Genomic DNA, 24150 nt, shown 5'->3' with positions numbered 1-24150 from the left:
TGCAAGCTTTTAGATTGTTGCGAGTGTGTGCGCGCGCTAGGCTCTTTGCCTGAGTCCTTTTCTAATTCAGCAAGGATTCAACTGATTGAAAAGTCCTCCAGCTTCTTGGTGAGATAATGGCCCCCTAAGTATGGGACATTAAGGTAACAACAACAACACTTTTATTGTCAATGTACAACCTGTGTACAATGAAATTAACAAAGGAAGTGGCTTTGTGCCAGGGGGCAATTGGGTGTGCCCATCAGCTGGTAAAGGTAAAGGTACCCCTGCCCCTACGGGCCAGTCTTGACAGACTCTAGGGTTGTGCGCCCATCTCACTCTGTAGGCTGGGGGCCAGCGCTGTCCGAAGACACTTCCGGGTCACATGGCCAGCGTGACATCGCTGCTCTGGCGAGCCAGAGCCGCACACGGAAACGCCGTTTACCTTCCCGCTAGAAAGCGGTCCCTATTTATCTACTTGCACCCAGGAGTGCTTTCGAACTGCTAGGTTGGCAGGCGCTGGGACCGAGCAACGGGAGCGCACCCCGCTGCGGGGATTCGAACCGCCGACCTTTCGATCGGCAAGCCCTAGGTGCTGAGGCTTTTACCCACAGCGCCACCCGCGCCCCCCATCAGCTGGTAGTTAGGACAAAATCCAGGGCTGAGTCCTGTGTGTCTGTGTGTGTGAGAGAGGGAGAACGCTCTAGAAGGAGGCTGAAAGTAGAAGGGGGAGAGGGCCATGCCTGACTTCTGCTGGAATTCAAGGCTATGGGGGAAGCAAGACTTTCTTGAGAGCGTTAGTGCTGTAAGACCCTCCATCATGGGCTCAGGTTGTCTATACTGTGGTACCTCGGGTTAAGTACTTAATTCATTCCGGAGATCTGTACTTAACCTGAAACTGTTCTTAACCTGAAGCACCACTTTAGCTAATGGGGCCTCCTGCTGCCACCGTGCTGCCGGAGCCCGGTTTCTGTTTTTATCCTGAAGCAAAGTTCTTAACCTGAAACACTATTTCTAGGTTAGCAGAGTGTGTAACCTGAAGCGTATGTAACCAGAGGTACCACTGTATGTGTAAATAAACCATCTATCCTAAAGACACCAGTCTCTGCTGTGTCTTATCCAGAGGTTTGAGGCTAGAAAGGCCACTGTACAAAATTTACATTAATTGCTCCACCCATGCTTACCTCCGGCCCTGCCCACCACAGCATCTCCTAAGGTCTTTTTCTTTAGGACGGGTGCATAACTTTCACTTCAATTATGTATTAAATTATTTTCACATGTATTACTTCTTTTAGCTAGGCCTTGTAAGCACTGAGTACTTAAAGCAGTATTGCACCACTTTAAGCAATAATGGTTTCCCCCAAAGGAACCTGGGAGCTGTAGCTCTGGCCGGGTATAAATAAAATTTATTATTATTATTATTTATTTATTTTATTTTGTTAAGGATGCTGAGAGTTGCTAGAAAACCCCTATTGCCCTCATGAAGCTATGATTCACAAGAGTTCCTTGGGACAAGGGATTCTTGAACCAGTCTGGGAACTGTAGCACTATGAGGGGAAAAAGGTAAAGGGACCCCTGACCGTTAGGTCCAATCGTGACCGACTCTGGGGTTGCAGCGCTCATCTCGCTTTATTGGCCGAGGGAGCCGGCGTACAGCTTCTGGGTCATGTGCCCAGCATGACTAAGCTACTTCTGGTGAACCAGAGCAGCGCACGGAAACGCCGTTTACCTTCCCGCTGGAGCAGTACCTATTTATCTACTTGCACTTTGACATGTTTTCGAACTGCTAGGTTGGCAGGAGCAGGGACTGAGCACCTTCTGATCGGCCGCCCTAGGCTCTGTGGTTTAACCCACAGCGCCACCCGCGTCCCATGAGGGGAATAGGGGCCTCTTAAAAACTCTCAGCACCTGTAAGTTCAGCACCTACAGTTCCCGTAATCCTTTGGGTGAAGCTGTGACTGTTTAAAGCGACTTAATACTGCTTTAAATGTATGGGGCAGATGGAACCCCTGTCTCTCATTGTCACTCTTTTGCATTGTTATAACTTATAATCATTTAATGCAAGCGAGTAACAACCAGCATACATGTAAATAATAATAATAATTTATATCCCACCCAACTGGCTGGGTTTCCCCAGCCACTCTGGGCGGCTCCCAAGAGAATATTAAAAACATGATAAAACATCAAACATTAAAAACTTCCCTAGACAGGAAATAATAATAATTTATATCCCACCCAACTGGCTGGGTTTCCCCAGCCACTCTGGGCGGCTCCCAACAGAATATTAAAAACATGATAAAACATCAAACATTAAAAACTTCCCTAGACAGGGCTGCCTTCAGATGTCTTCTAAAGGTTAGATAGTTGCTTATTTCCTTGACATCTGATGGGATGCCCTCTGCCTGGTTTCTTACGCCACTTTAAGCCGTCATGGCTTCCCACACGAGTTTTAATCCTTAATGTTCATAGCACTGAGGCAAGCAAGACTCAGCCAAGATTAAAGGAGACAGTAGACACCCAGCCGGAATTCCTTTTATTATTGTACTCCTTCAGAACTTTGCAAACAGGGATTCTGAAGAAACAGGCCTGCTCACGAAACGCCACGCGATGCATTTGCCTTCTTGTACTGCACAGGCCACAGAGGAAATTTCCACCTGGAGGCTTGGCCTCTCCTTTTATTTACAGTGTTACCTCGGTTTTTGAATGTCTCCGTTGAGAAACATTTCAGTTTTTGAACGCCGTGAACCTGGAAATAAATGCTTCGGTTTTTGAACACACCTCAGAAGTCAAACATGCCACGCAGCTTCCACATTGAGTTTTAGGTTTTCAAACGTTTGGAACTCGAACGGTCTTCCGGAAGGGATTACGTTCAAAAACTGAGGTACCACCGTATTTATTTCTCTGTGGCAATGCAACCGGCTTAAAACCTGCTTTCAGGGATGGGAGCTCGAGCCCCTGCTTCCCTCCTGACTGTGGAAAATGTGTTGCCGTCTACAGAGCAGAAGAGTCTCTCAGCACCCTTCTTGGAGGCCCTGGTGTTTCACCAGCGCTGCTCTCTGATCAAAACTCTTCCCGCCCTCCGGGTGCGAATAAGGCCTTTGGCCTCTGTGGATTCTCTGGTGCCTGATCAGCTTATCCCTCCGAGAGAAGTTCCTCCCGCACTCGGGGCATTTGAACGGCTTCTCTCCCGTGTGGGTTTTCTGGTGGCACATCAGGTGCACCCTTTGCCTGAAGCACTTTCCACACTGAGGGCATTCGTACGGCTTCTCTCCCGTGTGGATCCTCTGATGTCTCAGTAACGGCTCCCGAAAGGTGAACCCTTTCCCACACGCGGGGCACTCGTGCAGTTTCTCTCCCGTGTGAATTTTCTTGTGCTTAGTCAGCGTCTGGCTGTGCCTGAAGAACTTCCCACACTGCGTACATTGGTATCGCCTCCCCTCTGTCTGAATCCCTTGGTCCCGCTTTAACGCCTTTCTGTTCCCAAAGCTTTTCCGATCCTCGGGACATTCGTAGGGATCCGCTTGCGTGCGACTGTTCTGATACCCGATCAAACCGTCCCCACGGCGGACGCTTTTCCTGCCCTCAGAGAGCTCATGTTGCCTCTCACCTGCAGAGATTCCTGGACGGTTATCCAAGAAACATTTCAGCTGGACGTTTTCTTCCAGCGTGGGACTTTTATAGGCGTTCTCCCTATTAGGGATCATAAGAAGTCCCGATTTGTAGCGGGATTTTCTAACCTGCTTGGAGAAGAGCTTTCCCACCTGTGTCTGCATGGTGCTAACAGCAGGTGGGAGAATTTGCACGACCTCCGTGTATTCATTATTTTTCTCCATCAGCAGCTGCTTCTCCTGATGGTCTTTGGATTCCCATCGGTCCTCATAAATTTCAGATGCCCCAGGGAAATCCCATCGGGACGTTTCTGCTAACGTCCTATGTGCTTCTGCCAGCAAAGTTTCTCCTAGCTGAGATTTCTCCATCTTGATCCAATGTCTTTTCCCATCACCTAAAGAGAAAAGAAGAGAGGGTTTTTGTCTATGTTCTGGTCACCTCTTGTCAAGAGAATCCTTCTCGCTGCTCTCCCTGCCTGTTGCATACTCTAATTCAGTGGTTCCCAAAACTCTCCTCCCCTCACCCCACGGACCACTTGAAAAAGGCCAGACTTGTCAGACCACTTAATGTCGCCACTGCAATGTGCTAGGTGCTGTAAAATTTTTAATTTTATTTCTATTGCTCCTCCTTTTCTTGTGCTTCGCAGTATGACAATTTACTTTCCATAGAATTCAAAATTGCAGCACAACAGAAGAAATAAAAAAAGCAAAAGAAATACAATTAAAAATCAATTTGGACATTTAATGCAGACATGCCTTGAACCGCTTGAAGGAAGCTTGGCCACATTTTTGGAACACCTGTTCTAATTCATCAAATCATTGCTAAGCTCATGCCCCCCACCCCCGTCTCAAAGATCACCCTCTCCGTAAAATAATGTCAACGTTCCCAGATTCTGCTCTTGGGAAAGATGTTGTCGCTTGTGTTGTTGTTGTAGTTGTTGTTATTTTATACCCCGCCCATCTGGCTGGGTTTCCCCAGCCACTCTGGGCGGCTCCCAATAAAATATTAAAAATACGATAAATACATCAAACATTAAAAACTTCCCTAAACAGTTAAATTAGTTAAGCCAGTCAGGGCAAATGGGTTTATTTCCCCCTCATTTTGCAAAATAAGCTATTATGTATTTTACATGTTTTCTCTGTTCAAGCGGAAAGGAGACAACACAGAGACTCAAACCCAAATTATGAGTTGCATCCAACATTAGCCATACTCATAGCATTGAAAATAATGAATGTGCCCATTAATTCCAATAGGTGTACTCTGAGCAGAACTCATTTTCTGAGGTAGGTCAATGAGCATCCAAAAGATTCCAGTAACCTCCCAAAAATGTGTTCCTGAGCTGTCACAACAACAGACACATTCCTGTGTGTTCAGGATCCCAGCCTATTTCCCTCTCCCAAACTGACATTTGACAGAGGAATTTTGTGTAGAATAGGCCTCTTGCAGAATATGCTAGGGGTCAGCAATAAATGGACCCACCTCAGATATATCCTCAAAGAGACACAGTTCCTGATCAGGGGATTTCAGCCCTGTCACTGCCCTACATGGAGGTTCTAACATAGTCGTTCCCAAACATCCGTTCCTCATGGACTTGAAAATTGCAGATGGACTTGGCTTAATGTTGTTTCTGCCTCTCATAGCAATTGGAATGTGTGGTGTTAGATGCTGTAGGGCAGGGGTGCCCAAACTTTTTTCAAAGAGAGCCAGATTTGAGGAAGTGAACATGCGTGAGGGCCTTTTTTTAGGATTGAAGTTGTTGAGCTTTTTTTACAATTTTACCCCAGCACATATACTGCCACGGGGACCGGATTGAAACAGACTTTGGACATGTCTGCAATGTAAGGTTTTTAGTTGTGCTTCTATTGCTCCTTTTATTACTTATACATTTTATTTCATCGCACAAGTTAATTTGCATTCCACAGAATTCAAACGGGAACATTGAAAGATACAACATAAGAAATAAAAGTCTGAATAAAAATACAGCCGAAAATATTAACACTGACTGCAGACATGTAGATTCTTGGCAGCCCATGAGTGACAGAGTCTGGGATCTCCTTTAGCTCTCCAACTGAAACTTGGGGTTAACTGCTGGCAGTCTGGTACACAGTAGTGGACCAGACAACCAATGGCCTCACTCTGTACAACTCAGTCCCGTATCTCGAATTCCCTCTGACCCCATGGAGAAAACCTATGTTAAGGCCAAAGGTTTATTTTTTCTGTTTCTCACAAAAAGTCTGCCTATGCTCTCTCAGATCATCAATTCTTGTTCATGTCACAAAATGATAGAATCATAAAGTTGGAAGGGTCTCCGAGGGCAATGCGGGAACTTCAACTAAAGCATCCATCCAACTTCTGCTTAAAAACCTCCTGTGAAAGAGAGTCTATGGATTCTTTGATGGAGGAGCTCTGAGCGTCTGGACCCAAAGTTCTCCCCCTCTTGGGACTTGCTACGCTTCTCTGTGAGTTCTCCAATGTCTGATCAGCTCAGATTTCCGGGAAACTATTCTCCCACACTGAAGTCATTTGTGATGATTCCCTCCCATGTGGATTCTCAAATGTCTCCTCAGATGTTCCTTCCGTACAAAGCTTTTCCCACACACGAGGCAACTGTGAGGTTTCTCTCCTGTATGAGTCTTTCGGTGCCTTGTCAAATCCGATCGCCAAAAGAATTTTCTCCCACACTCCTGACAAACGCAAGGTTTCCTCGCTGTGTGGCACTGCTGATGTTTAAGGAACTTAGTTCTCTCATGGAAGATTTCCCCGCATCTGGGACACTTGTAAAATATTTCGCTGGTACGTTGCCTTCTCTGGTCGCCTAGATGCTGCCGGACGATTCCCACCGGCACAAGACAGTCAGATGAATCTTCCCCAGCTTGTTTCATAACAAGTCCTGGTTTGTGCCGGGAGCTTTTATCACACTTGGAGAGCAAAGGCCTTTCTTCCCTGGTGCACACTGTGTGTTTTTCACTCCAAGACTCCTCAAGACCTTCTGAGAGGCTACCGGATTCATTCTGAGCTGTCGGTTTCTTCTTCTCCAGTCCACTGTTGAACTCAGATCTTTCCTCGTGGATCTTGGCTGCCACTGACACATTTCTTGGGTCTATCTGTGGAAGAGACCTAGGTGATTCCTCCAGTTCATTTCCTGCATAGTGAGAACACCCCATCTTGATCCAGTTTCTCTTGCTGTCACCTGAAGAGACAAGAGAGAGGAATTTTGCTGGTCTTCCTTCCATTGTACGGCATAACAGGCTCCGTTAAACATCTCTTCTCCCGCAACCCCTTGTATCTAGAATGTAAGAATAACCTGCTAGATCTGGCCAGCACCCTGTTCTCACAGTGGCCACCAGATGCCCCACTGAGAAGTCCACAAGCAGGATCTGAGCACAGGACTCTCCCAACTTGCGATTTGCAGCAGCAGCAGCAGGCATCGGGAGGAATGCAGCCTCAGGCAGTGGTGGCAGAACACAGCGCAACGTAGCGCTCGAACCCACAACCCTGAGATAATAATAATAATAATAAATTTATTATTTATACCCTGCCCATCTGGCTGGGTTTCCCCAGCCACTCTGGGCAAAAGCTTTCCTAAACAGGGCTGCCTTCAGATGTCTTCTAAAAGTCTGGTAGTTGTTTTTCTCTTTGACATCTGGTGGGAGGGCGTTCCACAGGGCGGGTGCCACTACCGAGAAGGCCCTCTGTCTGGTTCTCTGTAACTTGGCCTCTCACAGTGAGGGAACCGCCAGAAGGCCCTCGGCGCTGGACCTCAGTGTCCTGGCAGAACGATAGGGGTGGAGATGCTGCTTCAGATATACCGGTACTGGACCGAGATTAAGGGTCTCACGCTCTACCAACTGAGCTATCCCTGTCAGCAGCCTTAGGGGAGCCCTGAGATCTGAAGAAGCATGAGACAAACCTTTAGAAGAAACGTAAAAGAGGAAAGGGGAACAGCTCAATGAGGGCTGCCCCAGTGTACACACCACACATTTAATTTTATATATATATATATATATATATATATATATATATATATATATACACACACACACACACACACACACACACACACAAATAAAATACAATTAATCAAACATTTTCCAGTATACGTTCACTTTAAAAGTCGACTTCCCTCTGACCCCTCCATGTCTTTCTCATTATTATCTTTTGATGCTGCACATTGCAACTAATCTCTATCTTCTTTTCTCAGCTTTTTTCTCAAAATAACTTTTACTGCTGAACTTACTTCACACCTGCTAGCGTGCTGGCATATTTACAACATTTAAAAAATAATAAGCTGCAAACGTTTTCCATTCCTCCTTGAAAACTGTTCCACTTTGTTCTCTGATTTTACCAGTTCAACTTGCTAATTCTGCACATTCCATCAAATTCAACTGCCACTCCCCTTTCATGGGTACTGCCTCCTCATGCCATTTTTGGCCACATAAAACTTTCACAGCAGGAGCTGCGTACATAAACTAATTCCTTTGGCTCTTTGGTGCTTTGACTGTGCAGACATTGGCAGAGGGTTGGACTAGATCAGGGGTCGGCAACCCGCGGCTCCGGAGCCGCATGCGGATCCTCGGGGACCCTGAGCAGAAAAGCAGAAGCGCCAGAAAGAGGAGGGGGATGGAGCTGGGCAGCCGAGCCGGGCAAAGTAAGGCGGCAGCGGCAGCAGCGGAGCTCGAGAGGCGGCGGCTGCTGGGATGGAGGAGGAGGCAGCGGCGGCCGGAGGAGGGCTGCTGCTGCTGCTGCTGCTTCTGCCGCTGGAGGGAAGTTCTGCCAGGCAGCTTCATGGCTCATAGCTTCCCCCAGGGAAGGACGGGCGGCGGCGGCGGCGAGGAGGACCGCTCTCCCAGGCCACGCTCTTCTCAGCCCCACGCGCAAGGCACCTGAGGTGAGGGAGAGAGCGCGCGCGCTCGAGGAAAATGGCGGGGCGGGGTTTTTGTGGGGGAGTGGTGGTGGCGGTGGTGCTTCGGGATCCTTTTCCATGCCTTGCTTCTGAGTGGCCGCCGAGTTGAGGGAGAGCACCTGAGGTGAACCACAAAATGGGCCCGCCCTCCCTGTCAGGGAGGAAGGGGTGAATTACGTCAGTGATGAGGAGGGGGTCCAGAGGTAGCCAGCAGGTGCCGTGATGCAGCATCTCGGCCTCAGAGAGAGGCGGGGGAGCGCGAGAGCAATTGCGGGGGGGGGGGGGGGTTGGCACCAAAATCCTGCATGCAGGATTTCCCCCGTTCTCTTGTGCCTATGCAATTCCTGCCCTTCTCCCTTCTCCTTTGCTGCAGAGACAAGCAAATGAAGAAGAAAGGGAAGAGTATTAGCTGACATGTCCCCGGATCCCATGGAAAGCACCACAGATTCCTTTGCTTACCAGCTCTTTTTATTTTAAGTTGGCTTCAAACCTGTAATTGTGTAGGTGTATGTATGTATACATATACACACATAAATATTCATATCTCTTCCCTCTCACCTTCCTTTCACCCAGTTTCTCTGGCACTGGTTTATAAATGCTGCTATGTAGAAATGATGAGAAAGTTGCACCAGCAGAAGGAATGGATATGTGTTGTTAGTAAAAAGAGAGGGAGTTGAACTGCAGGGAGGGACAGACACTTTCCTATGTATTAATTTGTATAATGTCCTCTATGCACATGGTGCTTTGCAAAAAATGGATATGAGAGGTACCATACTCCTCTTTGCTATCTGAAATAGACTCAGGGAAAAGAGAGAGAACGGGGGAAGGGGAAGAATGTGTGGTTATTTACATTTGGCTTGTTTTGCGGCTCCCAGTGTTTTTTTCCTTCGGAAACGGGTCCAAGTGGCTCTTTTTGTCTTAAAGGTTGCAGACCCCTGGACTAGATGACTCTTGTGGTCCCTTCAAGTGCTATGATTCTACGACAGCACCATCGACACATCTGAAGCAGGTACAGTGGTACCTCAGGTTACAGGCGCTTCAGGTTACAGACTCTGCTAACCCAGAAATATTACCTCAGGTTAAGAACTTTGCTTCAGGATGAGAACAGAAATTGTGCTCTGACGGCGCAGCAGAAGCGGGAGGCCCCATTAGCTAAAGTGGTACCTCAGGTTAAGAACAGTTTCAGGTTAAGAACGGACCTCCAGAATGAATTAAGTTCTTAACCTGAGGTACCACTGTATTTTGGCAACGTGACCAGGTGCGAAGACCAGAGAGGGAATGGTTGCTTAAAACCTGTTCAGAGAAACTTAAAAGGCGAGTAAGAAGTCTATAAAATGGCATGGAGAAAGGGAACGCAGGAAAATTTTCCTTCGTCTCTCAGAACACCAGACCTTGTAGACACCCAAGGAAGCTGAATGCTGGGAGATTCGGGACGGATTTAAGGAAGTCGTTCTTCACGCAGTTAAACTACGGAACTCCTTCCCACAAGAGGCAGTGATGGCCACCAACTTGGATGGCTTTAAACTATGCTCAGACAAATTCATAGTGGATTAAGCTTTGAACGGCTGCCTGCCACAATGGCTGTGCTTTGCCTCCACAGTTGCTGGAAACCATGGGAGGGGAGATGACTCTTGTTCTCAAATCCTGCCTTCAGGTTTCCCACTAGAGCATCTGGTTGGCCACTGTGATAACAGGATACTGGACTGGATGGGCCACTGGCCTGATCCAGACAGCTCTTCCTTTGCAGTTTCTGCAGGCCCACTAGAAACACGTTCACCCGTAACTCTGGCTAGAATTAGCTCCGCTGGTGCCCTTCACGGGTTCTCTGCTGGCCGGTCAGTGCCCCTTGGGACTCACTGGCCTCCCCGCACTCAGGGCGCACTGTCAAGTGCTCTGACATTTGAGAGTCCTCTGATGCCGGAGCAGCTGATCCTTCCGAGCAAAGCTACTTTTGCAACGGGGGCACCTGTGCGGTCTCTCTCCGGTGTGGACTTTCTGATGTCTCGTCAGGTTTATCCCCTGAGGAAAGCAGCTCCCGCACTCGAGGCATTTGTGAGGCTTCTCTCCGGTATGAGTTCGCAGGTGGTGCTTCAGATGCGACCCCCGAGAGAACTTCCTCCCGCACTCGGGGCAGCTGTGGGATTTTCCCCTTGCTCGGCTGCTCTGTTGTCCATGAAGGTCCTTTCTCGGATGAGAGCGTTGCCTAGTCTCCGAGCGTTGGTATAATTTGCCCCCCGCATGCCTTCGCTGACGGTCTGGATTCTGCAGGGAGCGATCCACCATCGCGGGACGTTCGGGACGTTCCTCTCCAGCACATTTCGCAACATGTTTTGATTTAGAGTGGGTCAGTCTACCATACATTGAGAACGAGAGCGTCTCCTCCCTTGTATCTACAGGGCAATTTCCTCTACCTACAAGACCTTCTGAGAACTTGTTGGATTCAGTCTCAGTTTCTAGAGCCTTCTTCCCCTGCTCCCTGTCGGACTCACATCTTTTCTCACACCGCTCAGCTGCCATTGGTCCATTCCCTTGGCCCATATCTGGTTGTGGCTCGGGCTCATTTCCTCCATACTGCGAATCCTCCACCTTGAGCTCACTTTGCTTCCCATCACCTACAGAGACAAAAAGAGGACATTTGGGACTTTTTTCTAGATTCCTGCCACCTCATTGCTTCTGCCTCATATCACCACCCTCAGAAATTTATATCCTGCCGGGTCATTCCACACCAAATCACCTGATTTTAATACTCGACCGTGCGCTCACGTCTCAGATTTTGTTCAATTTTTGTGTGTGTACATACCTATGAGACACCCTCAAATTATTTTTTTCAGATTTTTTGGTCCAAAGTTGGACTCAAGAGATTTTTTTTGTAATTTCAATTTTTGTGCGATTTAGGCTAATGCAATTTCTGTGTCAGTTTAGAAAAAACCTGTTCCGCTTATTTTTCAACATATTGGGCTTATTTTGGTATCAAAATAAAGCTAATTTTTGTCTCTTTCGAAATAAGGTACAAAAGTGGTATTAAGTGCCACAAATTTTGAACAAAATCTGAGACATGAGAGCACATAGCACCAGGTGATTTGGCGTGGAATGACCCTGCCCTGTTTCCCTAACCCACAAATGATAAAGCAATGAAAGCACCCGAAAACATATTTAAAACAATTCCAACACAGAAATAAGACTGGGAAATTATCTCAGCTTAAAAGGTTTGTGGGAAGAAAAAGGTACCAAAAATACCAAAGAGACAGTGCCTGTCTAAGGGCCCACTAAATATTTTCTAGGCGTCCCCTTTACCCTGTGAGGCATTTTTTGGGGGGAGGGTGGGCATGGGCAAGAGGACAGAGAAAAGGGAGGTTCTGTTGCAAAAGTGCAAGACCTTGTAGGCTTTTTTGGACACAATGCATCATAGTTAAACTTGATTTAAATCTTAAGTGGAAAGCAGCTCATTGACATTTCCAGAAGTTTTCTGGACTTTCAGGAAAATAGAGAATGCATGAGGAGTCAGTCCTGTTCTGCATAATTTTTTTGGTTCATCCACTAGTCATCAGAAATGCTGATGAACCTGTGTACAATGACCTTGGGGAGAGGGGAAAAAGAAAGAAAAAAGAGTGGCCTTCAGCTCTGCATGGCAACCCCAGTGTTCTTCTCCAAGGGCAAACATTGCCAACCCCTTACCCATAGCTTGGTCCGAGGGTTGTTCACATTGCACCGAGAACTGGTGGAACATTTCGTCCTCCTTTTTGGGGTGGGAGGGGAAATCAGGTTTGGGCGCCAAAAATCCCTCTTGAGTGGAAAAGAGGAATAGAGAGAGAATGATGTCTAGGTCAGTTCAAAACCCAGTAACCACGTTTTTCAAAGCTCCTGCAGCCAATCAGAAGCTGTGCCTTGGTTTTCGAACGGTTTCGGGAGTCGAACCGACTCCCAGAACGGATTACGTTCGGGAACCAAGGTACCACTGTATATATATTAAAAACTCACATCAACTTTATATTACAGAAGAATATGCGTTAATCAAATAATAATAGTGCGGAAATGCTCTTTTTTGGAAAGGTATGCATCAGACAAAATTAAGTTTCTTCAGAAGCTTCACCTTTTGCTATGTGCTATCAATTCTATCCATTTTAAGCTGAACAAAGCCTCCTTTCCGAAAGTTTTAGAAGTCGAATGGACTTCCGGAACGGATTCCGTTCGACTTCCAAGGTATGACTATACAATGAAAGGAGCCAACTAATCTAGAAAAGAAAGAAACTAAAGAAAGAAGGAAAAGAAACAGAAACTACAAGATCCTTCCTCTTCAATATAGCTTAACAGAGAAAGGTGTGTCCTCTCAGCTGTCACCTGGGCTCATGTTTCTCTTCTCAAAGCTGGTTATATCTCCCCTTGCCCATCTCTCACACAGGGTCCTCAAACTGTCATTCCCCTTCATGTGTGTACAGTTCTTACCAAAGTACAACGAGAGAGAGAGTAATTATATAAGAATAACTATCCAGGGAGATAATAGTTAAGAGAGAGAAAATGGAAAGAAATGGATTAAAGGAACTCCATCTGTCAGTTGTGTATGCAATATTTATTCAAAGGAGTCAAATACTCAATCTAGTTATTCAATTATTCCGCTCCCCTCCTATAGATTCCAAAGAGGGCAATCGGCTATGCCAGCATCCACAGCAACTCCTGGGGCCTGAGAATGACAAAGCCTTACCCAAGGATTCGGTGCTCCCATCTTCCTCCTGCAGGACTTGCCAGAACATCGTCTGTTGGCCTGGCTGGATCAGAGTCGGCTCCACTAGGTGCAAGGAGACACCTGCCTCCTTGACGCTCACCAACCCCTGGGGAAAAGTGAAAGGAACCACCAACTGATTTTCTCAGTCAGGTCTCGTTGCACAATAAATAGAATTTAGGGCCATTGATTGCACATGGAATAACTTCCATGAGCACAACGAAACTTCCCCTCCTCCTCCTCCAAATCAGCTCCAGAGACCTGGGGGAAATTGGGGGAGGCATACAGGGGGAGGGCATCTCGTTGCGCTCATGAAAGCTGATCCCTACATGCAGTTAACTTAGTTGGATTCCACCATCTTTGATCCACTTGTAAAGCATAAGGGAGGGGGAAAACCACTTTTCTTGCTCTTTTTACAGTGCTATTCAAGCCCCACTGCCCAATATGCAGGTAAATGTGGGCAGGGTTCCAGCCTTACAGGTCAATCTACTACAGTGCAACCTCGGAAGCCAAATGCCTTTGAACTAGAAAGTTTCAGCTTCTGAACGATTGAAACCCCAATGTCTGGTGTGGCTTCCAACTGGCTGCAGGATGCTCCAGCAGCCAACCAGAAGCCGCACCTTGGTTTCCGAGCTGTTCCGGGAGTCAAACAGACTCCCGGAATGTATTAAATTCGAAAACCAAGGTACGACTGTATAAACAATGAGGACTAGGAACTCAAGTAGCTCCAGTGCACACGTGCACTAGAAAAATGATTTCGCTTTTTGGCCAACTTGTTTTTAACTTCTGACCTTCATCAAAGACTTTAACGTACATTTTACACTTTATGTGAACTGCTTACAGGTTTATAATGATTTGCCAGTACCCAAAGTCTGTTAAATAAAGGCTCCTTCCCTCTAAATGAGCAAAAAAAAAAAAAAAAAAAAAAAAAAAAAAAAAAAAAAACCAACAGTTTACCAGGACAGGTATTAGAAAACCAGGAAAAAGGAATCATCGCAGCATCCACTGTTAGCCTGGCTCCTCTATAGTCTTAACACACCACACAGAAAAGCTGACCCACCCAGACTTCTCGTACCTCATTCAGACCTGAGTCAGCCATCCTTTGTCCTTCCGCAGGAGACAAGGAACTAGAGTGACCTGAGCACTTGATTCCGCTGCCTGCAAAGGTTGAGGGAAAATTTAGAAATGGGGAGCAAGTTAATCCCATCACCTTTAGGGTGTCTGGGTACAGCAGAGTAAGTTTCCTGTTCTGTTAAGAGTTGCATAAAGGAGAGAAGGGGCAGGTTTTCATGCAGTGACGGGGAAAGAGACCCAAGTCACCAATTCCCCTTTTGGCACAGCTGCTAAAAAATTGCACAGACAGCGTCTTGCTTTTGCTCAGCTTTCTCCTGCAGCAAGACTTCTGCTGTTAAGAGATTATTATTATTATTATTATTAAGCCAGATTTCACAATACTGCACAAAAATAGATATAGATATATTGTGCTTGGGCTATCGCTCTCTCATGCACACGTATTTATAAAGTTAAAACGATTTCTGCCTATGAACAATTGCATATCCAAAAACAATTAAAAACCCTTACATATATAAAAGTGGATTTCAAATCCAACACAGGCACAGACTGGGATGATGATGATGATTTTGACAATGATAATAATAATGATAATGATAATGATAATAATAACTTCACTGTTTATACCTGGCCCATCTGGCTGGGTTGCCCCAGCCACTCTGGGTGGCTTCCAACACATAAAAAACATAATAAAACATCAAACGTTAAAAATTTCTGATTGCAAGTATTCAGCAAGAAATTGAAAAAGGGGGGGGGGAGAAGAAAGAATCAGGTTTCTAAACCCCTCACATGTGGGTTTCTATGAAATAAAATGGGACGCGGGTGGCGCTGTGGGTTAAACCACAGAGCCTAGGACTTGCCGATCAGAAGGTCGGCGGTTCGAATCCCCGTGATGGGGTGAGCTCCCATTGCTCGGTCCCTGCTCCTGCCAACCTAGCAGTTCGAAAGCACATCAAAGTGCACGTAGATAAATAGGTACCGCTCCAGCAGGAAGGTAAACTGCGTTTCCGTGCGCTGCTCTGGTTCGCCAAAAGCGGATTAGTCATGCTGGCCACGTGAAGCTGTCTGCAGACAAATGGTCAGGGGTCCCTTTACCTTTACTTTATGAAATAAAATCTTGACTTAGAAGACCTGGGCAGCCATTCTGATTCCCCAAAACAAAAGATGAACACACCATAGTCCCTTCCTTCTACAAGAACAAGGCAGCCCAAATTTCATCCCTCTCATAATCCCTGAAACTAGAACGACGTGAAACACTAATTCGGTGACTTCTTACCCAGCAACCTGATCTCCCCATCGCTTTCCTGCTTCCGTTCGTAGCAGACCTGCCCCTCGGCGGCATCTGAGGGCTCCTCAACTGCATCCAGAGAACCCAAACACACCTCTTGCAGCGGCCCCTGAAACAGGCAGAGAAAACCCCCCTCAGAACAGAGGCACAGGAATGATAAGGGCTCTGCGCTCCTAAACCCCCTTCCCCTTCGAGTATTAATTCAAGGAGCTATTCGGACCAAATAAAGCTTACCTATCCAAAGTCCTGCTGGATCAGACCAAAGCCCCGTCTAGTCCAGCATTCTGTTCTCAACCAGATGGCCAACCAGATGCCTACAGGAATCGCGCAAGCAGGATCCAAGAGCAAAATTTGTCCTGGTGGCTCCCAATTCAAGGTCAGCCCAGAATTCTACTTGAAATTTGGATTTCTTAGCAGTAATTGGTGTTTTATGATTTCACCTGAGTGACATCTGGTGGGAGGGTGTTCCACAGGGCGGGTGCCACTACCGAGAAGGCCCTCTGCCTAGTTCCCTGTAACTTGGCTTCTCGCAGGGAGGGAACCGCCAGAAGGCCCTCGGAGCTGGACCTCAGTGTCCGGGCAGAATGATGGGAGTGGAGACGCTCCTTCAGGTATACTGGACCGAGGCCTCAGGGTCCCTTCCAACTCTACAATTCTATGATGCTACAATTTTGTGCTGCTACGGTCTAAGGAATAACACAATGAAAGTAATTCTATTCTACTGAAAAAACTTATTACACTTTGTAAGAGATTAATCCACCTTTTCATTTAGTTTGACATTCATTTCAAGTGCCAGTAGCAATAATACCAGTGATAAAATGTCAACAAAAACAAAAATGTCAACTGACTATCTAAACACAATGCTTTTTGGTGTTTAATAAGAATATTTTATAATGGTAATGGAGAAGTTGTGAACATTTCATATGGCTGCATGTATGAAACTTCTTGCCAACTGAAGAACAATACAAACATCTTACAAAAAGCTTTCAGAGATGCCCTAATGATTTTCAGCGGATTGTATTAAGCTAAGAGTGTTCTCAGCTTTGGCTATGTTATGGGGAAACATCCAAATGTATACATTTAAGATGTAAGTGCAGAAAAATAATGCATCAAAAAGCTATTGGGGTTGGAGGGATTTTGTAAAAATAAGCCAAGAGGCCTTTTGAATTATGAGGCCTTCTTCCACCTGCCTTGCCCCACCATCCAGTCTCTGCTTTTCAATTTGTATTGTATTCTTTTATGCACTGTGACTTGCCGAAGTAGTTTTTATTGATGATAGTTTAGAAAATATTTATTATACTTGTTAATAATAATAATAATAATAATAATAATAATAATAATAATTTATTATTTATACGCCGCCCATCTGGCTGGGTTTCCCCAGCCACTGTTAAGAGTGGATTTCTGTTTAATTTTTATATGCTGATATTTAATATTTTTCTTTACTGTTCTAATGGACTGTTGAATATTACTTTATTTGATATAAATTGCTTATTTTAAAAATATGTTTTATTATCACATTTTTGTATTGGATTAGATGCTTATGAGGGGTACATTATTTGTTTCTTCAGCTTGTAAACCGCCTTTGGTATTGTAAAATAGAAAGACGGTATACAAATTAAAAGTGAGATGAAATAAAGAAAAGAGAGAAGGAATTTGTTGACGAGGCCTGTATGACCCCACTGAAGCAGGAAAGGTCACTTTCCTGTGTCTGGTAAAAGGTGTTGCCTGGGAAACCAGAAGCTTCCATTTTTACGGCTGCAGGTGGCGCTGTGGGTTAAAGCCTCAGCATCTAGGACTTGCCGATCGAAAGGTTGGCGGTTCGAATCCCTGCGGCGGGGTGCGCTCCCATTGTTCGGTCCCAGCGCCTGCCAACCTAGCAGTTCGAAAGCACCTTCGGGTGCAAGTAGATAAATAGGGACCGCTTACCAGCGGGAAGGTAAACGGTGTTCCGTGTGCTGCGCTGGCTCGCCAGATGCAGCTTTGTCACGCTGGCCACGTGACCCGGAAGTGTCTTCGGACAGCGCTGGCCCCCGGCCTCTTGAGTGAGATGGGCGCACAACCCTAGAGTCTGTCAAGACTGGCCCGTACGGGCAGGGGTACCTTTACCTTTATGACCTAGAGATGCATGCTTTTTGCTGAGATACATAACTCGGTAACTTCTAAAAGTTAACCTGATGCTTTGCAATTCTTAATTCCCTCAGTGCCTATAACCAATAAAGGCTATTGATTAGCTCAACAACCTTAGTGTGGTTAATTGAAGAAAATTCACCGCAGCTCCCTGCTAAAAATCCCACCCATTGCTAACTGAACAACTGCAGATAACGCCAATACAGTGGTGCCTCGCAAGACGAACGCCTCACAAAACGAAAAACTCGCAAGACGAAAGAGTTTTCCGTTTTTGAGTCGTTCCGCAAGACGAATTTCCCTATGGGCTTGCTTCGCAAGAAGAAAGCCCATAGGGAAATCTCCGGGGACCTCTTTTGAATGCTGGCGGTGGGGAGCAAAGCCTTTCGCCCCCCTCCGGCCTTCAGAAGAGGTCCAGGAAGGCCGGCGGGGGCCAAAAGGCTTTGCTCCCCACCGCCAGCATTTTAAAAGCCCCCGGGACAGCGGAGGCTTTGCTGCCGCCCGCCAGCATTTTAAGATCGCCCCGGGACAGCGGAGAAGTCTCCGCTGTCCCGGGGGCTTTTAAAATGCTGGCGGTCGGCAGCAAAGCCCTCCTGTCCCCGGAGCTTGCGGGGCGGGAGGTGGGGAGAAGGGCTTTTCTTCCCACCGCCAGCCTTCAGAACAGCCTTCTGTCTGTCCCCGGACCTGGTCTGAAGGCGGTTTCCATAGGAACGCATTGATTGATTTTCAATGCATTCCTATGGGAAACCGTGCTTTGCAAGACGAAAAACTCGCAAGAAGAAAAAACTTGCGGAACGAATTAAGTTCGTCTTGCGAGGCACCACTGTATTCCAGGCCACCGCCTGTTGCTTGAGAGGGACTCCAGGGATGAAAACCTCACCTGCCATTTGTCTGTTTTGCCCACCTGCTGGCCGGCCATCAGGAACTCCTCCACCAGGGCCACCGCCTGCGAACACGACTCCGGTCCTCCTGCTCGGATCCAGCTCTGCAGCTCTGGCGGGAGGCTGGCCAGGAACTGCTCCAGGACCAGCAGCTCCAGGATCTGCTCTTTGCTACGTCTCTCCGGCTTCAGCCACCGGTGGCAGAGATCCTGCAGCTGCAGGTGGATCCTCCGGGGGTCCTCCACCTGCTGGCAGCAGAACTGCCGGAAGTGTTGGCGCTCAGCCTCCATCCTCAGGGCGACCCCTCGCAAGATGGCCGCCTTCACCTTCCCATAATCCTCTCTGTCTCCGGCTTCCAGGCTCTGGAAGGCCTCGTCTGCTTCCCCGCTCAGTGCAGGGAGGAGCCGGGCTGCCCACTCTCCTCTGGGCCAGCGGCAGGCTTTGGCCACTTGCTCAAAGGAGGCCAGAAAGGCGTTGGCGTCTTCCCAGGGGGCAGACTCAGGCGTCTCTGGGGGGCTTCCCCCTTCTGGGTGAAGGGGCTGCAGGGTCTTCAGGAACTGCTGCCACTGGGCTTCCCATCGCTCTTGCCTCCCCTTGCCAGGTCCCCCTTTGCAGTCTTCAGACGCTCCACAGCCTGGTCGCTTGATCGTAATTCCAGGCAGGAGCACCCTGCTTGCTTTTCCTGCTGGGTCTGGTCTGAGTTCCAGTTCCGGACCTGTAGATTTTTGCTTCTTCATCGCTTCCAAAGTTCACTGGGCCAATCTAGAAGCCGGTTGATTGACAGAAAACTATCTTTGCTCTCAATCCCTGAAAGTCTGGCCAGGAACACGAAAGAAGGAACAGCTAATTTCTTGGTTGATCTTCTAGTCCTTTAAAGGACTGGATTGTGGTCGATGGGGTTCAACCATCATATACACCACCTGCCCTTGACCATTCCCTGGCAGTGATGTTCAGTGGTTAGGCGATAGTCTTCCTGAGTGAGAAACAATGGACTTAATTTATTAACAAACGACATCCCCAAGGACAAAAGGAATATATTTTTGTATATAACCGCAGCCGCAAAAATACTTATGGCAAAATATTGGAAAACAGAAAAAGTACCACAAATGACAGCATGGCAAGTTAAGATTTGTTATTATTAGTTCTTATTGGTAGAAGGCAATGTTAATTCACGTTTCTTCGTTTTGTTGTCTGCATAATTTTCTTAAGTCAATAAAATAAAAATAATAATAAAATAAAATAAAAGTGGGGAGAGAGAGAGGAGACGCAGGGAGAACTGATGACCAAAGCACATACTCTTAAAACCCCAGAAAAAGGACCCAATGTGTGCACGTCTCTATGTGAATTAAAGAAGAGAGAGGCCAATGATCTACCAAGTTCAGCATCTTAAAGTATTTCATTAATTCATTAATTTCCTTGATTGCATTATTATCTTTATTGAATTTATTGAGTTTATATACTGCCTTTCATCAAACAATCTCAGGGTGGTACACAAGATAAAAACATGAGGTGAAATTACAAATAAATACTTAAAACAGAAACAACAAAGCCATAATACATGCACAAACACATTTAAAAGGCTGTAGAGTATTAATCAGCCAAAGGCCTGGTTGAAAAAGAATGTTTTTGCCTGGCACCTAAAGATATACAAGGCAGGTGCCAGGCGAGCCTCCCTGAGGAGAGCATTCCACAAATGGGGAGCCACCACAGAAAAGGCCCTGTTCTCATGTTGCCACCCTCCAGACCTCACATGGAAGAGGCACACATTTACAGTCCACTTTCATTTCCAAGGAGCTCAAGCTGGCCGACATGGCTCTCCACTTCCCCATTCAATCCCCACAACAGCCTTGCAAGGTAGGTTAGGCAGCGAGACAGCGACTGGCATGAGGCCACCAAGCGAAAGCTTTGCAGCCAAGTGGGCACATGAACCCTGTCCTCCCATATAAAGTAAGTAGGATATGAATAAACAATGTTTCATATGCTTAAGCCCCCAGGGTTTGAGGCTGGGGCTGCCGGCCAGTGCAGACAGTCTTGGGCTGCATGAACCACTGGTCTGGCTTGGTATAAGCTTCCTATGTTAGTAGGATATAAATAAACAACATTTTGCATGCAGGTACGATCCAGGTGAGGCTGGGACCGTCCGTCCCCCCGCCTGAAACCCTGGCGAGCCGCTGCCACTGCCAGCCTGTGCAAGACAGTATGCGCTAATGCAGGCGGCTCCTCCAGCTCCCGACGGGACTTCCCTCTCGCAGGGCTTCGAAAGAAGCTGCCACAGCTACAAAGCATGAGCGATCCCGGTTCCTACCGCGATCGATGGTGATCCCGGTTCCTACCGGCGCTGCTCCCCGCTCGCTCCGCTCCGTTTCGGCGCCCGCGAACTACAATTCCCTGGCGCCGTCCCCGGCTGGAAGCGGGGCGTCGGAGGCTGCAGGCGGTCTCTGCAACGGCCCCGATCTCTCGCTTTAAGGCTGCAGCCTCCTCCTCCTCTTGCTCGGTGGTTTAATGGCGGAGTCGCAAGAGGCAAAACCCGGAGGATTCACACGATCGCCCCCTTCTGAACGCCGGGATGCGTGCAACTCTCCCACGCCAGCTCCGCCCCGAAGCACGCGAGGAAGAGGAGCGCGCCTTAAGAGGGACGGAGAGGAGGCAAGGCTGGGATCCGCGGTTGCAGCATCGTCCTCCGCAGGGATCGGGGTCCCCTCGCCCGCCAACCTCCCGGACAGAGCCTTTTTTGGCAGCCATTCGGAGGGAGCCGAGCAGCCGGGAGAGTTTCAGCAGCCTCCTTGCCGCTTCAGATATGGCTCTATGGGAAACGTCTAGTTGGAGGGGGATCCAAGGGTCGTCCAGTCTAACCCCACGCAGTTCTGGAATCTCAACGAAAGCAAGGCCATCCAGCCTCCCAAGGGAGCCCGTTCCACTTCCAACAAAATATTAAAATTCAATTCTCTGTTAAACATTAAAAGCTTCCCTAAACAGTCCCTAACAATCGTTCTGACATTTCAAAACTCCCTTCCTCCTCCTCCTACGGTTCCTTAAATTTATTTCTTACATTTCCTGCATGTTCTAAATTAATTTAACTCATTCCTTTATCCATCTACTTTAAATATAGGTAAAAGGTAAAGGTGCTTTACCTTTTACCTATATATACTCATATGAAACTGCAGGTTATTACAATAATCCTGCCCATTTCCTTATCTGTTTACAGTTTGTTTGTTTGTTTGTTTGTTTGTTTGTTTGTTTGTAAATATTCGATTTCCATTCTTTTATGAAAAGTTTGTGATCATGATTTCTTCTCCCCCGCCATTTCTGCATATTCCACCAGTTTTTGTATCCATATTTATAGATGACCCTACAATTCTATGATTCTGTGACCTGCCCACTTCATCCTAAGGTCCACAACTTTGGGGCTGCTGCAAAAAAGGCCCATTCCCGGGTCAGCTCCTCCTGCCAGGGAGAAGGTGGAGGAACTACCAGGAGGCCCTTCTCTGCTAATCTCAGCACCTGTTGTTGTTGTTTAGTCGTTTAGTCGTGTCCGTCTCTTTGTGACCCCATGGACCAGAGCACGCCAGGCACTCCTGTCTTCCACTGCCTCCCGCAGTTTGGTCAAACTCATGCTGGTAGCTTTGCGAACACTGTCCAACCATCTTGTCCTTTGTCGTCCCATTCTCCTTGTGCCCTCCATCTTTCCCAACATCAGGGTCTTTTCCAGGGAGTCTTCTCTTCTCATGAGGTGGCCAAAGTCTTGGAGCCTCAGCTTCACGATCTGTCCTTCCAGTGAGCACTCAGGGCTGATTTCCTTAAGAATGGAGAGGTTTGATCTTCTTGCAGTCCATGGGACTCTCAAGAGTCTCCTCCAGCACCATAATTCAAAAGCATCAATTCTTCAGCGATCAGCCTTCTTTATAGTCCAGCTTTCACTTCCATACATCACTACTGCGAAAACCATAGCTTTTACTATACAGACCTTTGTTGGCAAGGTGATGTCTCTACTTTTGAGGGCCCTGTTTAAATGAGATGCTTATCTGGTGCTTTCTGAATACTGCAGAAATAAAGATGATAAGGATGATAGTCTTAAGCACGTATCCTCTTAAAATCCTTGCTGCATGTGTTCACTCCTCCCTTCCTTTCCTCTGTTTCATCTCCATCCCAATATATGCCACTTTTAAATAAATTTATGCTTCCCTGCTTCTACAACAGCAGGCTGATCTCTCCTCTTTTTTTCTTCCCTCATGGTATTTTACACTTCCATTGTATCTCTTTCATTCAGGTGGAAACTTCTCTTGGGCTGCTGTGGTTCTCTAGAAAATTATAGCTCTGTTGTTGCCTGTCAAATTTCATCAAGCCTGAGTTATCTGCAGTTGGAGTGCCAGCAAGATTTCAAGAGTTTGAGTGACTGCAATTTTGGGGTTTTTTATTTTTGGCCAGAAATCAACTTCCTGGAAGGGTTGTCACTTGCTCTCTAATGTCTAGATTTGAGTAGAGATAAGAGAGAAAGGCATGAAGGAGCCAAAATCTGCAGGTCCGAAACTGGATCTCAGTCCAGACAAAGCAAATGGCAGCCACAAGGTTGACTATGCCACCGAGCGACCAGAATGTGGAGCGTCTCAAGATGGCAAAGGGGGACCTGGCGAGGGGAGGCAAGAGCGATGGGAAGCCCAGTGGCAGCAATTCCCGAAGACCCTGAAGCCCCTTCACCCAGAAGGGGGAAGCCCCCCAGAGACGCCTGAGTCTGCTCCCTGGGAAGACGCGAAGGCCTTCCTGGCCTCCTTTGAGCAAGTGGCCAACGCCTGCCGCTGAGCCAGAGGAGAGTGGGCGGCTTTGGTTGTGAATAGGGCTCAGATTCAAGAATTTGCCCTTGCAATGGCACCACAGTTTGACATAGCCACCAAAGACTTCAAAGCATCACAACACTGGCTGGATAATTTCCTTCAGCGAAATGAACTGTCTTTAAGAAGACCCACAGCACTGTTTAGGCTGGAAAATGCTCAAGTTATTAAGTGAGCACTTGCATTCAAGTCCTTTATTGATGATGCTGACTTCTCTAACTACAATCTTTCCAACATGATTGCTATGGATGAAACTGCAGTGTTTATGGGCCAATCTTCTCAAACAACAATTGAATAGCAGGGTGCCTCCTCAGTGTACATTCTCCCCACTGCTTACGAAAGTGCACGTGTTACCTGTATTTTGGCAACTCGTCTGGATGGCACTAAAATCCCACCTTTAATCATTTCTAAGGGCAAGAAGGAAAAGATTGAACGTGTTTCGGGCATTTTTATTCTTGAAACTGAAAAAGCCTGGGCCACACAAGCAGTTATAAGGAAGTGGGTTGATTTAATGCTGCCGCTTATTATGCGAGGGAGCCAAAGAGGTCTGCTAGTCTGGGATGCAGCCAGCACTCACCGCGCTAAAGACATGAAGAAATTTCTTCACGAAAGAAAAATAGATCAAATAATCATTCCCGCAGGAATGACGGCCTATCTCCAGACCCTTGATATTGCAATAAACAAGCCATTCAAGGACAATTTGCACATGGAAATTAATGACTACATTGAAAATAGAATGGAGAGAAATC

At 47.0% G+C, this 24150-nt stretch overlaps 1 protein-coding gene across 5 annotated transcripts; it reads right to left on the bottom strand.

The window, feature by feature from the left end:
- Positions 1 to 2499: 2499 nt before the first annotated feature.
- LOC114592162 (uncharacterized) lies at positions 2500 to 21313 on the bottom strand. 5 transcript variants are annotated; one of them, XM_077921435.1, is made up of 8 exons: positions 20881 to 21309; positions 18599 to 19548; positions 15556 to 15676; positions 14284 to 14366; positions 13191 to 13317; positions 12167 to 12274; positions 10981 to 11103; positions 2500 to 3982 (listed from the first exon to the last, which is right to left on the bottom strand). In XM_077921435.1, exons 2-8 carry the CDS (start codon positions 19310 to 19312, stop codon positions 2991 to 2993), a joined length of 2268 nt encoding a protein of 755 aa, XP_077777561.1. In that variant the 5' UTR covers positions 19313 to 19548; positions 20881 to 21309; the 3' UTR covers positions 2500 to 2990. The 5 variants fall into 5 exon arrangements, with proteins under 5 accessions (XP_077777561.1, XP_028575925.2, XP_077777556.1 ...); XM_028720092.2 differs by having other exon boundaries at positions 18575 to 19548; positions 20881 to 21308; XM_077921430.1 differs by having other exon boundaries at positions 18575 to 19544; positions 20881 to 21308.
- Between the last annotated feature and the right edge of the window lie 2837 nt (positions 21314 to 24150).

This window comes from Podarcis muralis, chromosome 2 (genome assembly GCF_964188315.1).
Source record: "Podarcis muralis chromosome 2, rPodMur119.hap1.1, whole genome shotgun sequence".
Taxonomy (NCBI): Eukaryota; Metazoa; Chordata; class Lepidosauria; order Squamata; family Lacertidae; genus Podarcis; species Podarcis muralis.
The sequence above is the reverse complement of the archived record's forward strand: the minus strand, read 5'-3'. Positions and strand labels throughout refer to the sequence as shown.

Coding starts and splice junctions, on each gene's coding strand:
- LOC114592162 (XM_028720092.2), bottom strand. CDS start 19,312: ATGAAGAAGCAAAAATCTACAGGTCCGGAACTGGAACTCAGACCAGAC. Junction 14,367..15,555: donor TGGGGAGATCAGGTTGCTGG/GTAAGAAGTCAC, acceptor CAACCTTTGCAG/GCAGCGGAATCAAGTGCTCA. Junction 13,318..14,283: donor CTGACTCAGGTCTGAATGAG/GTACGAGAAGTC, acceptor ACTTTTCCCCAG/GGGTTGGTGAGCGTCAAGGA.